Source organism: Thalassophryne amazonica, chromosome 21 (genome assembly GCF_902500255.1).
Source record: "Thalassophryne amazonica chromosome 21, fThaAma1.1, whole genome shotgun sequence".
NCBI classification, from domain to species: Eukaryota; Metazoa; Chordata; class Actinopteri; order Batrachoidiformes; family Batrachoididae; genus Thalassophryne; species Thalassophryne amazonica.
The window spans coordinates 20,642,454-20,656,698 of NC_047123.1; the positions used below are offsets into that span (position 1 = coordinate 20,642,454).

The window sequence follows — 14,245 nt, forward strand, 5'->3', positions numbered from 1 at the left end:
TCTGACATGGCCTAATATGTATCTGTGGTGAAAATTTCGTCAAAATCTGTGCAGTAGCTTTGATGCAAATTCTGCTAACAGTTATCCTTCAAAGCCTATATAAAGTGAAACTTGATCCAGAATCTGGATCCGAATCCAGATCACCAAAATTTAATGGGTTCTTCTGTCCCCTAATATCTATCTGTGGTGAAAATTTTGTCAAAATCCATTCAGTAATTTTGATGTAATCCTGCTAACAGACAGACAGACAAATAAATAAACACCAATGATTTTATTATGTCCTTGGTGAACGTAATTATGTAACATAATAATAGTTTCACAATTTAATTTTATTTATTTGACAAACCACAAGAACTTGCCCACCATGTCTTTAGTTCCATTGGACTGATGATAGCTCAAAAGCCACTTTTCATAATTGCATTTTTACTGACCGACACACACACACACACACACACACACACACACACACACACACACACACACACACACACACACACACACACACACACACACACACACACACACAACACTCAATACATAACCCTCAGCATGACAAATGTAGTTCAGTGATTGCAGATTTTAAAAAGCTCAAGCGAAGGAAAGAAACAAGTGAGGGGACATTAAAGAAGAAACAAGAAACGGTGAAAAAAAAGTGGTGAGACAGAAAGAGACACAAGCTGCTCCACGGAGGTCCGAGTGGCACTGCTTTCCAGAATGCTCTCTGATAGCTGACTGCTAATGACAGGCAGCTGTGGCCACAGTGAGAGCAACTGGAGCGTCGCCTTTCATTAGAGCGCTCCACGCAGGCCGCACACTCTGCCACGCCCACCCATACAGGGGACACTACCACGCCGCCCCATACGTGTATCTGTCTTCTTTGGCCTCACATTGCTGAAGGTGGACAGAAGTGATGAACAGTTAGAGTGACGATGATTGATGCCGAGTTTGGCCGCAGAAAATCACACTGTGGAGTTGTGGCCACACGCAGCAGGGGGCGATGTTACAGAAAGTAACATTGTGTGCTGGGAAGAGGAGGCCGAGCACGTACAGCTCTGTGGGGACCAGCGACGTGCATGTGCAATGAAAGACATGAGCACAGGAAGGAGGCGGCTCCAGGTTTCAGTCCGCCAGACTCTGATCACAAGTTCTGGCTAAATCAAACCCAGGTGAAGCAGAGAGAGACAGAAAATAGAGCCTGCAAGTAATTATACACAGACACAGCGGCTCTGTTCATACTCCGAATACAAACACTTCCTTTCCCTCCTAAAAGATTCCTGTTCTGATAAAGCTGCTTGCAAACAGAACTTAACAGTGACTTTATTGACACCTGATGCACTACAGTTAAAACAAAATCTCAGTGATGAATTTCATAATAATTTCCCTAAATATGCACAATCATACAGCACACATTCTTATAGTCATAAAGCACAAAAACACCTTCTAGTGGTGTGGCTCAGCTACAATTTCCATAGGAATTTTGTATTTTGTGACAAAAGCACCACATCTGGCACAGATACAGCCAAAGATATTTCAAATAAAGCTGGATATTGAATCATTGTGAATTTTCAATGTCACCCATGGCAGCCATTGCTCAAAAAGAAAATTGAAAAATGCTTCAATCATATCGAAAAACGACACCACATTATTTGTCTGATCATAAAGATTCCCAAAAGGTATAGTTCAGACTATCTATGACTGAATGTTATGGTGTTATGGGGTAAAAACAGCAAAAATGGTGACAAAGGTCAATTTCAGTGTGTATAGGGATCAAAAGTTAAAGCTGCTCCTTCTTCTTCTTCTTTGTCTTTCGGCTGTTCCCGTTAGGAGTCGCCACAGCAGATCAATCGTTTCCATCTCACCCTGTCCTCTGTATCTTCCTCTGTCACACCAACCACCTGCATGTCCTCTCTCAGCACATCCATGAACCTCCTCTTCGGTCTCCCTCTTCTCCTCCTGCCTGGTGGCTCCATCCTCAGCATCCTTCTCCCTATATACCCTGGGTCCCTCCTCTGCACATGTCCAAACCATCTCAATCTCGCCTCTCTGACTTTGTCTCCAAACCGTCCCACCTGAGCTGTCCCTCTGATATGTTCATTCCTAATCTTGTCCATTCTTGTCACTCCCAAAGAGAATCTCAACAGCTTCAGCTCTGCCACCTGTCTTTTTGTTAGTGCCACTGTCTCTAAACCATACAACATAGCTGGTCTCACTACTGTTTTGTAAACTTTCCCCTTCACCCTTGCTGATATTCTTCGGTCACAAATCACTCCTGCCACCTTTCTCCACCCACTCCACCCTGCCTGCACTCTCTTCTTCACCTCTCTACCACACTCTCCATTACTTTGAACAGTTGACCCCAAATATTTAAACTCATCTACTTTCACCACTTCTACTCCTTGTAACTGCACTATTCCACTGGGCTCCCTCTCATTCACACACATGTACTCAGTCTTGCTTCTACTGACTTTCATTCCCCTTCTCTCCAAAGCATATCTCCACTTCTCCAGACTAGACTCAACTTGCTCTCTACTCTCACTACAGATCACAATGTCATCTACAAACATCATAGTCCATGGGGACTCCTGTCTGATCTCATCTGTCAACCTGTCTATCACCACTGCAACCAAGAAAGGACTCAGAGCTGGTCCTTGGTGTAATCCCACCTCCACCTTGAATGAGTCTGTCATTCCGACTGCGCATCTCACCGCTGTCACACTATTCTTGTACATGTCCTGCACTACCCTAACATACTTCTCTGCCACTCCAGACTTCCTCATACAATACCACAACTCTTCTCTTGGCACCCTATCATAAGCTTTTTCTAAGTCCACAAACACACAATGTAACTCTTTCTGTCCTTCTCTGTACTTTTCCAACAGTATTCTCAGAGCAAACATTGCATCTGTAGTGCTCTTTCTTGGCATGAAACCATATTGCTGCTCACAGATCTTCACCTGTTTTCTAAGCCTAGCTTCTACTACTCTTTCCCATAACTTCATGCTGTGGCTGATCAGCTTTATGCCTCTGTAGTTACTGCAGCTCTGCACATCACCCTTGTTCTTGAAAATAGGAACCAGCACACTTCGTCTCCACTCCTCAGGCATCCTCTCACTTTCCAAGATTTTATTAAACAATCTGGTTAGAAACTCTACTGCCATCTCTCCTAGACATTTCCATGCCTCCACTGGAATGTCATCTGGACCGACTGCCTTTCCACTCTTCATCCTCTTCATAGCAGCCCTCACTTCTTCCTTGCTAATCTCTTGTACTTCCTGATTTACTCTCACCACATCATCCAGCCTTTTCTCTCGCTCATTTTCTTTATTCATCAACTCTGCAAAATATTCCCTCCACCTTCTCAGCACACACTCCTCACTTGTCAGCACATTACCATGTGCATCTTTTACCACCCTAACCTGCTGCACATCCTTTCCAGCTCTGTCCCTTTGTCTGGCCAATCGGTACAAGTTCTTTTCTCCTTCCTTACTATTCAACTTCTTGTACAGCTCGCAATATGCCTTTTCCTTTGCTTTTGCCACTTCTCTTTTCGCCTTACGTCGCATCTCCTTGTACTCCTGTCTACTTTCTTCATCTCTCTGACTATCCCAAAACTTTTTCGCCAACCTCTTTCTCCTTATGCTTTCCTGGACCTCTTCATTCCACCACCAAGTCGCCTTGTCTTCCTTCCACTGTCCAGATGTTATACCCAGTACTGCTCTAGCTGTCTCCCTCACCACATCTGCAGTACTTTTCCAGTTGTCCAAAATTGCTTCCCCTCCAACCAGTGCTTCCCTCACCTGCTCGCTAAATTTCACACAACAGTCTTCCTCCTTCAGCTTCCACCATCTGATCCTTTGTTGAGCTCTCACTCTCTTCTTCTTCTTTACCTCTAAAGTCATCCTACAAACAACCATCCTATGCTGTCTAGTGACACTCTCTCCTGCTACCACTTTACAGTCTGTGATTTCTTTTAGCTTGCATTTCCTATAAAGAATGTAGTCCACCTGTGTGCACCTTCCTCCATTCTTATATGTTACCCTGTGCTCCTCCCTTTTCTTAAAGTAGGTATTCACCACAGCCATTTCCATCCTTTTTGCAAAATCAACTACCATCTGTCCTTCCCCATTCCTATCCTTGATACCATATCTACCCATTACTTCCTCATCACCTCTGTTCCCTTCACCAACATGCCCATTGAAGTCTGCTCCTATCACCACTCTTTCATGCTTGGGCACACTCTCCACCACCTCATCTAACACACTCCAGAAATCTTCTTTCTCCTTCATCTCACAACCAACCTGTGGGGCATATGCACTGATGATATTCATCATCACCCCTTCAATTTCCAACTTCACACTCATCACCCTGTCAGACACTCGCTTAACCTCCAACACACTTTTACCATACTCTTCCTTTAAAATGACCCCAACACCATTTCTCTTCCTGTCCTCACCATGGTACAACAACTCTTACTTCCCTTCCACTTGGTCTCTTGCACACACAATATGTCTACCTTTCTCCTCTCCATCATATCAGCCAGCTCTCTCCCTTTACCAGTCATACTACCAACATTCAAAGTCCCCACTCTCATTTCCACCCTTCTAGTTTTCTTCTTCTCCCGCTGTTCGTGGCAACGTTTCCTCCTCTTCTTCGTCGTCTTCGCCCAGCAGTAGCCCAATTTCCACCGGCACCCTGTTGGGCAATAGCACCGGTGGCGGACGTTGTTAACCCGGGCCGTGACCGATCCGGTATGGGAATTCGATTCTGAGTCTGCATAGTTCGGTTGGCTTGTTATACGCCGGATGCCCTTCCTGACGCAACCCTCCTCATTTATCCGGGCTTGGGACCGGCACTCAGAATGTACTGGCTGCACACCCCATGTTTTGGTAAAAAGTGATGCAAACTATTGGTTTAGTTAATAGGGTTTTAAAAAGGAATAGTTTGCACCATCTGTCATGTTTAGTTATTATGTTACAGGGTAACATATGTCACACGTCATAGAATCAATCCAATGGATGTTGCCCTTGTCTGACCTTTACTTTGGAGACCAACAATAACTATTTCATGTATTAATCCTCAATGATTAGCTCAATGATTATTGTTGTTGTCATTAAAAGTAAAATACTGTAATTGTTTTATAGTTATCATTGTGTTATTTTTTTGTATCATTATTTGTAACATCATCATCAAGTATTATTTATCATTGTTATTATATTATTTTCAATATTCAAAATTTTGAGGTACTTTTTTTGGAACCATCTCAGACTCCTCTATGAGATGTTTGTGGTTTACACAGTTAAGTAACGTGCGTTACAACACAGACTAGTCCTGGATGGCTACATTTGTTATTATGAAAGTACAAACTTGTTATTCTGTAACGTGAGTTGAAACAATCAGTAACAGCAAAGGTTCCTGAGCAGCACCTGCCCTTCGTGTTTTCCCGATCTCTCTCTGCTCTAATGGCAATTAATTAACTCACTCAAAAGTGCTGAGTTGATCAACAGCTGGCAACTGCTAAATGTGTCTAATCCCGTGTGGTTCGAGCAGAGAGATGTGGAATACATGCAGTAGAGTCGGAGACTCCTAAAAATTAACCATAATCTTCTCAGCGCGATGCCTCTGCAGTTGAGCTCGTATATTACGGTTATCCTCAAAGTTTTATGTGCGCTGGTGCTCCACACGCCAAGGCCACTTAACATAAAACATGACGATGGAACAGATGGACAACATGTGTATAAGGAAGAAGAAGAACAAAGAAAAAAGTACAAAAAAAACCCCATCCATCACCTGTACTTTGATGTTTTTAAAATAATACTACAAAACTTACTCTCTCTGATGTTTTCAAAGGTCCACTGATCGTTCTTGAAGAAGGGGTGGGATTTGACCTCATCCACTCCGGTGCGACCCAAACGAACCTCCCTGCATGCAGGAGCAAAGAAACTGTGAGCAGATCAACCTCGACCCAAATGCAAAATGTGCACGCACGCACACACACAAGCAATCCATTGTCAAAACATCATCCCAGACACATCGCCAAGTGGACTGACCACTAAGAAGTGGCTCCACTGACCAGCGTGGAGAGCCGCAAACCCAAGATCATGATCCAGGATAGAACAGGAGTGCAGGACACACCATCCAAAACCCTGACTGACTCAAAACGCCACGGCTAAAAGCTGCTACTCCCTTCTCTAACTTTTTCTCCCATCCCTTTCCTCCCTCCGTCAGTACTGGTATAGGTCCAGAGGGGTGTGGTCGTTTGAGTTTGCCACGTGTGGGACATTCCAGATTGAGCCAAGAGTGAAAAGAGGAGAAGAGGGGGAAGGCCAATATGTGCACGTTTGTCAATGCACATATAAACTGCAGGAGTCAAAGAGAAAAACAGGGGAGGTGGGAAAAAAAGAGAAAAAAAGCACAAGCGCGAGCTGAGTGGGTGATTCAGCATGATGGTGCGACAGTGACACAGCGTGTGGGTGAATGAGTGCCACTTTAAAACGTGCGCGTGGGCGGCTGCAAGTCGAAAACATGCGAGACGCTGTGGTGATAGAACGGCGAGTGAGAAGGTAAATAAAGTGAGTGCATGAAATGAAAGGCTGCTCTGTATTCAAGGAGACAGGAGCTGTGCTGGGGCCCGTCAGGGGCGGGGCTACTAATATCAACAGGAAGTAGTTTAATTCTGGGGACTGCACACTGACCACTGGACCCTCACCCACTCACACATACCTCTACTAGCCACAGGACTACAAATAGGCTAAAGTTACCGCTTTGTATTAGAGGGCTAATCTGATTTTACGTCACACCTGTACATGAAGGTTGAGTCCTTTTCCTGCCTGTCCACATGCTGCGTATTTTACATCTACGAGTACTTTACACGCGTTTAGCACATCCAACTGTCACAACCTTTAAAAAGTTTGGTGTACTCAGTAGTGGAGTCAAGTGAAGTCTGGAATGTTCTTGGAGCTGCAACAAATTCTCTGGATGTCCCAGAGAGCAGCACAATCATCTGAATCAAAGGCTTTGCTAAATCAACATAGGCTGCACAGATGCTCTGGACAAGAGTACCTCAACAAGAATGCCAACTTTATTGAGAAACTTTTGAAACTTTAAAAGAAAACTTACATTTTTTTTCATTTTGATGGAATAAATGGCAAAATTAATTTAATAAGGTACGATACAAGTAAAGTGGCTTGCTAGAATGCTAACACTCATCAATTTATATTACAGTTCGGCTCGTCAAAGTACAATATTTTCTTGGCTATAAATTATATATGAACTTATATATAAAAATACTACTTATATATGAAAAAATACAGCATTATCATGTATGGCCACAAGATGGCACCGTCTATAGACATGGCAAGCCGTTCCTGGATACAGATCTAAAAGAGGTACTGTGATTTACACTTTGGAGCAGAAGTTGGTGGGAAGAAAATCCCTGAATGAGAACGACATGTTGGTTATATCATAACTACTGAAATCAATAAATCATGCTCTCACACTGAAAGACCAAATGCTTTAATAAAGAGAGAACAACCTAATCGCCAATACTACTCAGTCCTCCATTTATTTGGAGTTTATAGCACAGCCTGAACAGCAATGCGGAGAACAGCTAGGCTAGGCTAGGGGTAACTAAAATCTTTCAAAAATGTGTAAGAGTCATAAAAATGTAATTATATTGAGTGAGTTAAACATGCACCCATTTACCTATGAAAAAAACATTTTCGCCTGTTCAGTGGCCACAAGAAGCAGGTTACTATTAAGTTATTTGTGCCTCGAACAATAATAATGATTAGTTCGTTAGTTTCAGGTCACTAACACTGTATTTGCATTATAAATTAATAACTTGCTGATTAAATTCATTGTGCCGCTTGTTGTATGAAGCAATAGCACCACATTACAAAAGTACATGCAACATATAGGCCAGCAAGACCTAATATGTATATGATTTTTTTTTCCTCTGCATGAGGCATTTTACACAGATGCAACTTGGACTCTAGTGTAACTTTTAGTCTGGCAAATATAGTAGTTTGTTAGCAAGATTTTGTTGCCATTTTGAGTGTAGAGTAGATTTGTGTAACTCACGCAACAGCTACCCCATTCAATCTCATTTAGTTCTTCCAAACCAAATTATTAAAAGAATAAATAAATAAATGTTTCAAAAGGATTGCAACTTTCTTCCAACTTGTCAAAACACATCAAGTTCAAAAGATTTAAATACTAACCTTTCTGTGAGAAAGGCACAAATGAGTTGTTTAGCTTCCTGAGACATCTCGACATCATCGGGGAAGTTGAGGGAGTTCTTGTGGTTCATGATCTTGCCATAAGTGCCAACTAAGGACTCTGCATAAAAGGGCGTTTCACCTGTGTTAAAAATCAGAATATTCAGAAACCGCAACAAAGGCAAGTCAAGAAATGTAACTTATTTACAGAAAACAGAACTTGTACATAGATTCATTTATGAGACAATTTTTTTCATCTGTTGAGACAAATGTGTTCATGATATCACAATAATTACAGATTTATTTAATAAAAATCCAATATTCTACATATTGCAAATGGTTTAAAAAATATTAAATCAACAACAGTTTTTAAAGACCTGAACATGTGGCAGGTCACTCACCAACAAACATCTCATAGATGAAGACTCCTAGAGACCACCAGTCGCACTCCCGACCGTAGTAACCGACACCTCCCTGTGACTGGAGCACCTCAGGCGAAATGTAGTCAGGAGTGCCGACTGCCGTGTCACAGCGCACCATACCGGTCTGCAGAAAAATGCATACAATATACTGAATCACAAATAAATCAGATTGTAATGTGGCAAAAAAGGAGAAAAATTTGCAGTTAAACCTCATTCTCACACTACAAAGTTTAAAAATGCAAAAAACTTGTACATTTCCATGATGATGCAAACGGACAAATAAATACATACATGAATAAAAATCAATCAGGAATATTCATTTCCTACAGCACTTGTACTTTAAGACATTTATGACAACTTTAGAGTAGATCTGGAGATTTTGTGTTGCAGGTACAGTGACAGTTGGACTGAGAGTTAAAATCCTTCATAAGGCAACTGAAAAGTATCTGGGCATTGCAGGCATGAGCTATGAAGCTGTGGGTTGTTGGGTGGTGGAGCGGCTGGACACCAGGTGCTTCCAACACAATAGGGACTTCTTTGACTTTAGGTTAGTTTTCTGGTGCAGTAGGTGGTGGTATGCACCTAGAAGATGGCAGTGCAAACCTGTGAGCAGTATTGTTGGAAACAGAGGTGGGACAAGTCACCAGCAAGTCATTCTGAAGTCATGAATTGGCAAGTCTGAAGTCTCAAGTCAAGTCTCAAGTCATAATTACCACCAACTGTTTGCAAGCTGACTTCAGACTTGACATTTGCCAATTCATGAGTTGAGAATGACTTGACAGTGAATTTGTCCCACCTCTGTCTGGAAATACGTACCCATATTTGGGAACAAGGTCAAAAAGACTACTGGAAAGGTTTACAGGTAACATTAATTCAACTGGCATCATTGCTTTTGAAATCAAGGAGATGTTCTTGGAGATGGATGATGTGGGTGATGACAGACCAGCATTGGATAAAGGACTATTCCTCATTATGTTTTGAGAGTGTTGGGGAAATATAACTGTACTCAAAGCAGCTCTCACACCTGCCCGAGTTGGAACTCCACATGTTACAGCATTACCGACCCTTAAGGCATGACTAGTTGCAACTTACCGAGTCCATCTTCATGCATGTGCCAAAGTCAGCCAGTTTAAGGTGTCCATGTTGGTCCAGTAACATGTTGTCAGGCTTAACGTCACGGTGGATGAAGCCCATGGAGTGGATGGCGTCCAGCGCCAGCACCACTTCAGCTGTGTAAAAGCGGGCCCACTCCTCCGGTATGTCGTAGTTCAGGGTGAGGGTAACCAGGTCCCCTCCAGGCATGAACTCCATGACCATGTAGAGGTAGCGTTCATCTTGGAAAGCACAGCACAGCTGTGAAATAGAGTCAGTTAATGACATTCTTTCCTAGTCAAGATACTACTCTAGCCCTTTTTCACATAGAGCTACTTACATTTAGAGAAAATCAATCTATGTGGCAACAACTGACACTTGATATTTCTACACGCGATTTGGTCACCTGGAGGATTTTTGTATTAGTGTCTTACATGCAGTTCTGAAAGTTTCCTTATTGTTCATAATGTTGAGTGACTGTAACGATTTGCATCAACCGCAGTTATCATCATACGCGATTAGCGTTTTCTTTAAGATGTCCAGCCATTACCCAAATGTGTCAAATGAAAATAATGTTCACCATAAATAGCAGTTTGCTTCAAACCTGTAGGTTTCTGGGTTCCTTTCATCAACACACATTACAATAAACTCTCTGAAAACATTTGAGAGATGCCGTATCTGTGCGTTGGAACAAGCATCTGCCCACCCCCTTTTTAAATCAGAAGTAGTCACATGACAATGACATCAGTTTGAGAGTTTGTAGTACAACAGTTGGGCACAAGGCAGAACAGAACTGGCGCCCTTTGACATTAAACAGGTGAGTTATCTGTGATGAAATCAAACATTTTATTGAAATATATGGTGGTGGTGGGTCCAACGAACATAATATTGTCCACGGTTGTGCATCCGCCTAGGCCCTTTTCAGGCAAAATTTTGCGCGTAATGCCCTAGGGGTTCCGACAGGCAGATACGGTATAAACGAAAGAAAGATCTCTGAGATGGTACACATCCTATCTAAATCTAACATACTTACATCTGAAATGAAGTGAATGGCAAAATATTTAAATCTGGCACAAAATGTGTTTAACTAGAATACCATGGATTATCCGGCCAAAACGATCATGTGCAGAAGAAAACCCTGTTTATGAATTAATGGTTTAAAAACTCAAAAAGAGACTTGCTTAATTAAATTAAATTTAAATGCTCTTGAATGGAGCACTTTAATTGCACATAGACTTAATATTACATTATGCATTTTAGGAAATAAAACCATCATTTATGACATTTCTCATCTTCATGACACCAGCACTGACTGTGTGGTTTGCAATTAAAACCTTGCATGTATAACACACCTGAACGACCCAAGGGCTGTTGGAAAAGGCCATGATGTGCCTCTCCTCCCAGAAGAAGGCAGAATCGGAGCGCTTGATCATCTCAAACTTGTTGAGCTGCTTCATGGCATAAACCTTCCGAGAGTCCTTGTGGCGGACCTACAGCACAACACGGCAAAATGGGGAGTTGGGAGGGGCAAAGAGTGATCAGCGCACAAGCAGAATGATATTATGTGAATGTCACAATGGCCGAGATAAGACTGAGAGAGGAACACCCGTAATTACAGGCACACGCCGAAAGAAAGTCATGCTTATACAAGATCCAGGCTCAAACACCCCTCCGCCCCCACCCCGCAGACTTCACGCCCAGCACCCATCTCTTCTCCCACACAAAACTCCGTGCCTGCTCAGACTCGTTTGTGCCTTAAGACACTCAGCAGAGACCAGATTTAAGCTCCCAGCAGTGCAAGAAGCAAACATACTGGAGTCAAACTGATAAAGGAGTTTATCAATGACTGAATGTGCTCATACTGCAAAGAAACTCTCTATATTTCACCCTGATGCATTTTATAGATTGTTGCTCCCTCTAGTGGTTCATATATTTTTTGTTTTATTTATTTATTTATTTTTTTTGGGGGGGGGGGGGAGTTTAAATCCTGAGAACTTAACAGAAAGTTTTTTTCTATTTTTCTGTCTGTATGTGTGCTGCGACAATTGTGTGTGTTTGCGTCTGTAGACAAGATAACTCAAAACAGCTGGACAGATTTCCCTCAAACATGATGAGAATATGACCTGGATAGACATCTAGAGTTGATTAGATTTTGCAGTAGCGTGGACAAAGGTCAGTGCTCTTGGCTCACAGCAAGAAGGTTTGCAGTTCAAAGCCCATCTGCATATCTGAGAGTTGCCATACCGCAGTGGCAACCTCACAAATTGCACACAGGCACAATAGATTATTAGTATTACAGTGTGGAAGGTAATAGTGAAACTACACCAACACACACTCAGAGTCCCACTTTCAGCAACCAAGTATTGACGAGATATATCTATGCAAATATAGCGACACTCATATTGCACCTACTGTATATGATTTATGCATAATGTAAACAAACTTTCCACCACTCAAGAATACAGAGCGCTAGTTGTTCACAAAAGGTCAAGTTCCTTGCAGGAGTATGCAAATATATACAAATAGAGCAACAGTCAAGCTGCATCATAGTCTAGGAGGTTTATCCACGGTATAAATATGGACTTTAAAGCACTCATGGCGCAAGTAGTTAATGCGCTTGCTTAGAACAGAAAATGTCTCCGGTTCACATGTGCTTGTTCTCCATGCACATGTGAAGTTGCATCAGTGTAAAACCTGTGGCAAATCATCAAGCAGTTCCAACAAGAACCTGCTGTAGTAACCCTTGGCAATTATTTCTAAACACTCAGGAGTTAAACTGTGACCAAATATAGCACACAAGTGCATTTGGGGTGTGTCCAGCTCCACTTTGTTACCCACAGAGTGCACAATCTGAGCACAAAGTCAGGCACAAGGTGCAAAGGAATCATATTTTAATCCGTTAATTCAAACCATTGTTCACTTTAAGAGTGTGCACGCTTAAATTGGAATTTAGATGGAAGACTGAGTATGTGACAGAAGTGAGAGGTTTTCTGATGAGGAAGTAGATCTGCATGCAAAGCATCAAAGTGTGTGAGCAGATCATTTAAGGGACCGGCTCAAAAAAGTCACCACTTCCTGCATCCTAATTTCCTCTGAGGCACAGGAATTGATATTTGATGTCATTACTGATTGATCAATTTTCTGTGAGGGCACACAGGTTTCTGGAATCAGTGGAGCCATTTCTGATGTTAGGTGAAGAATCTGACCTCATGATGTCATGTGAAAGGCATATCTCATTATTATGCTGGATAAACAGCAGGGAAAGACCAACTCACCCATGGTGAGTACACTTGGGAACTAGCAACGACACCTGCGCTGTGTGTTGCTTTGCACCAGGTGTTAGACAGAGCCCATCATGAACAGACGATGTCCCCAATTACCATTCAAATATCATAGCGACAATCAAGCTGTAACATGTACCTGAGGTACCCATGGTCTAAATATGTTCTTACATTCAAGGCTACTGAGATACTTCATTTCACAACAGATAAAGTTCCCCAAAATTAGTGTGCAAATTTATGCACATAACTTCCCTCCAAAATATGTGGATTGTGTCCACTTGATATCAAGCGTGTGCTTTGCTCTCCAGTTATCTTCACAATGTAAAGATAACGCAACAGATTCAAGTGTTAATTATTCAGAATGAGAAAAAAAAACATCTCACCAGCTGCACTTCTCCATAAGCTCCTCGTCCGATCAGCTTCACTTTCTGAAAGTCTTCGAGCTTCACCTGCAGTTCTCGCAGCTGTTCCACAGCCTTGTCATCTGTGGGAGGAACACACATTTGGTATCAAAGGAGTGGGTCCATTGATTTTGAGTGGAATCACAGACGGGGGGTGAACAGCTCTGATGTTTAAAGATGAAGAAGTTGTGTGCATGAAACTCAAATTGCAACAGTTACAAGTTAACAGATGGTTTTGTAAGTGCAAAATGATTAATGATTGGTGGTCACAGGTTTGACTCAATTCAAAGGGGTCAGATTTTGCAAGAATCTTGCTTAACTGACCTTTGACAGGTAAGAATGGTTAGAATTAGATGTTTAACATTCAGAAACTCCCCAAATGTTATAGACTTCCGTGACTAGCTAATGCATTTTTCGAACAATAGTAACATAATTCCAGGACACTTTGGCATGGTCACCATGACATCAATTATAATTAATTGGCTAAACGATATAACCTCTGGATCATCTCTCTAGCTTTATTGGTTATTTACACATCCTGAAAAAAATGCGTTTTTCAATCTACGTTTTTAACAGTTATGATGTTTGATTAATATCTTCTCCAAAAGAATCACCTGGACACACTCAGCCAAAGAATATTTCAACCACGTTTGGTGAAAATTTGCTCAGCAATTCAGTTATTTTGTGTTTGCGCGCACACACACACACACACACACACACACACACACACACACACACACACACACACACACACACACACACACACACACACACACACACACACACACACACACACACGTGATTACAAAACCCTGTGTCTTACATCTGTTCAG

At 42.0% G+C, this 14,245-nt stretch overlaps 1 protein-coding gene across 6 annotated transcripts in view; it reads right to left on the reverse strand.

Moving 5' to 3' along the window:
- LOC117503171 (rho-associated protein kinase 2-like) overlaps positions 1 to 14,245 on the reverse strand; it is a 69,606-nt gene that overhangs the window by 35,378 nt on the left and 19,983 nt on the right. For all 6 annotated transcript variants that reach the window (XR_004558505.1, XM_034162357.1, XM_034162356.1 and 3 more), the window contains exons 2-8: positions 14,236 to 14,245; positions 13,395 to 13,495; positions 11,083 to 11,220; positions 9,731 to 9,991; positions 8,618 to 8,762; positions 8,220 to 8,358; positions 5,828 to 5,919 (exon numbers count right to left, since the gene is read on the reverse strand). The exon at positions 14,236 to 14,245 is cut by the window's right edge and continues 72 nt beyond it. Coding sequence is in view for 5 of the 6 variants with exons in the window: in XM_034162357.1 (XP_034018248.1) it covers positions 5,828 to 5,919; positions 8,220 to 8,358; positions 8,618 to 8,762; positions 9,731 to 9,991; positions 11,083 to 11,220; positions 13,395 to 13,495; positions 14,236 to 14,245 (886 nt within the window). In the remaining variant the exon portion in view is untranslated. The remainder of the gene's footprint in view (positions 1 to 5,827; positions 5,920 to 8,219; positions 8,359 to 8,617; positions 8,763 to 9,730; positions 9,992 to 11,082; positions 11,221 to 13,394; positions 13,496 to 14,235) is intronic.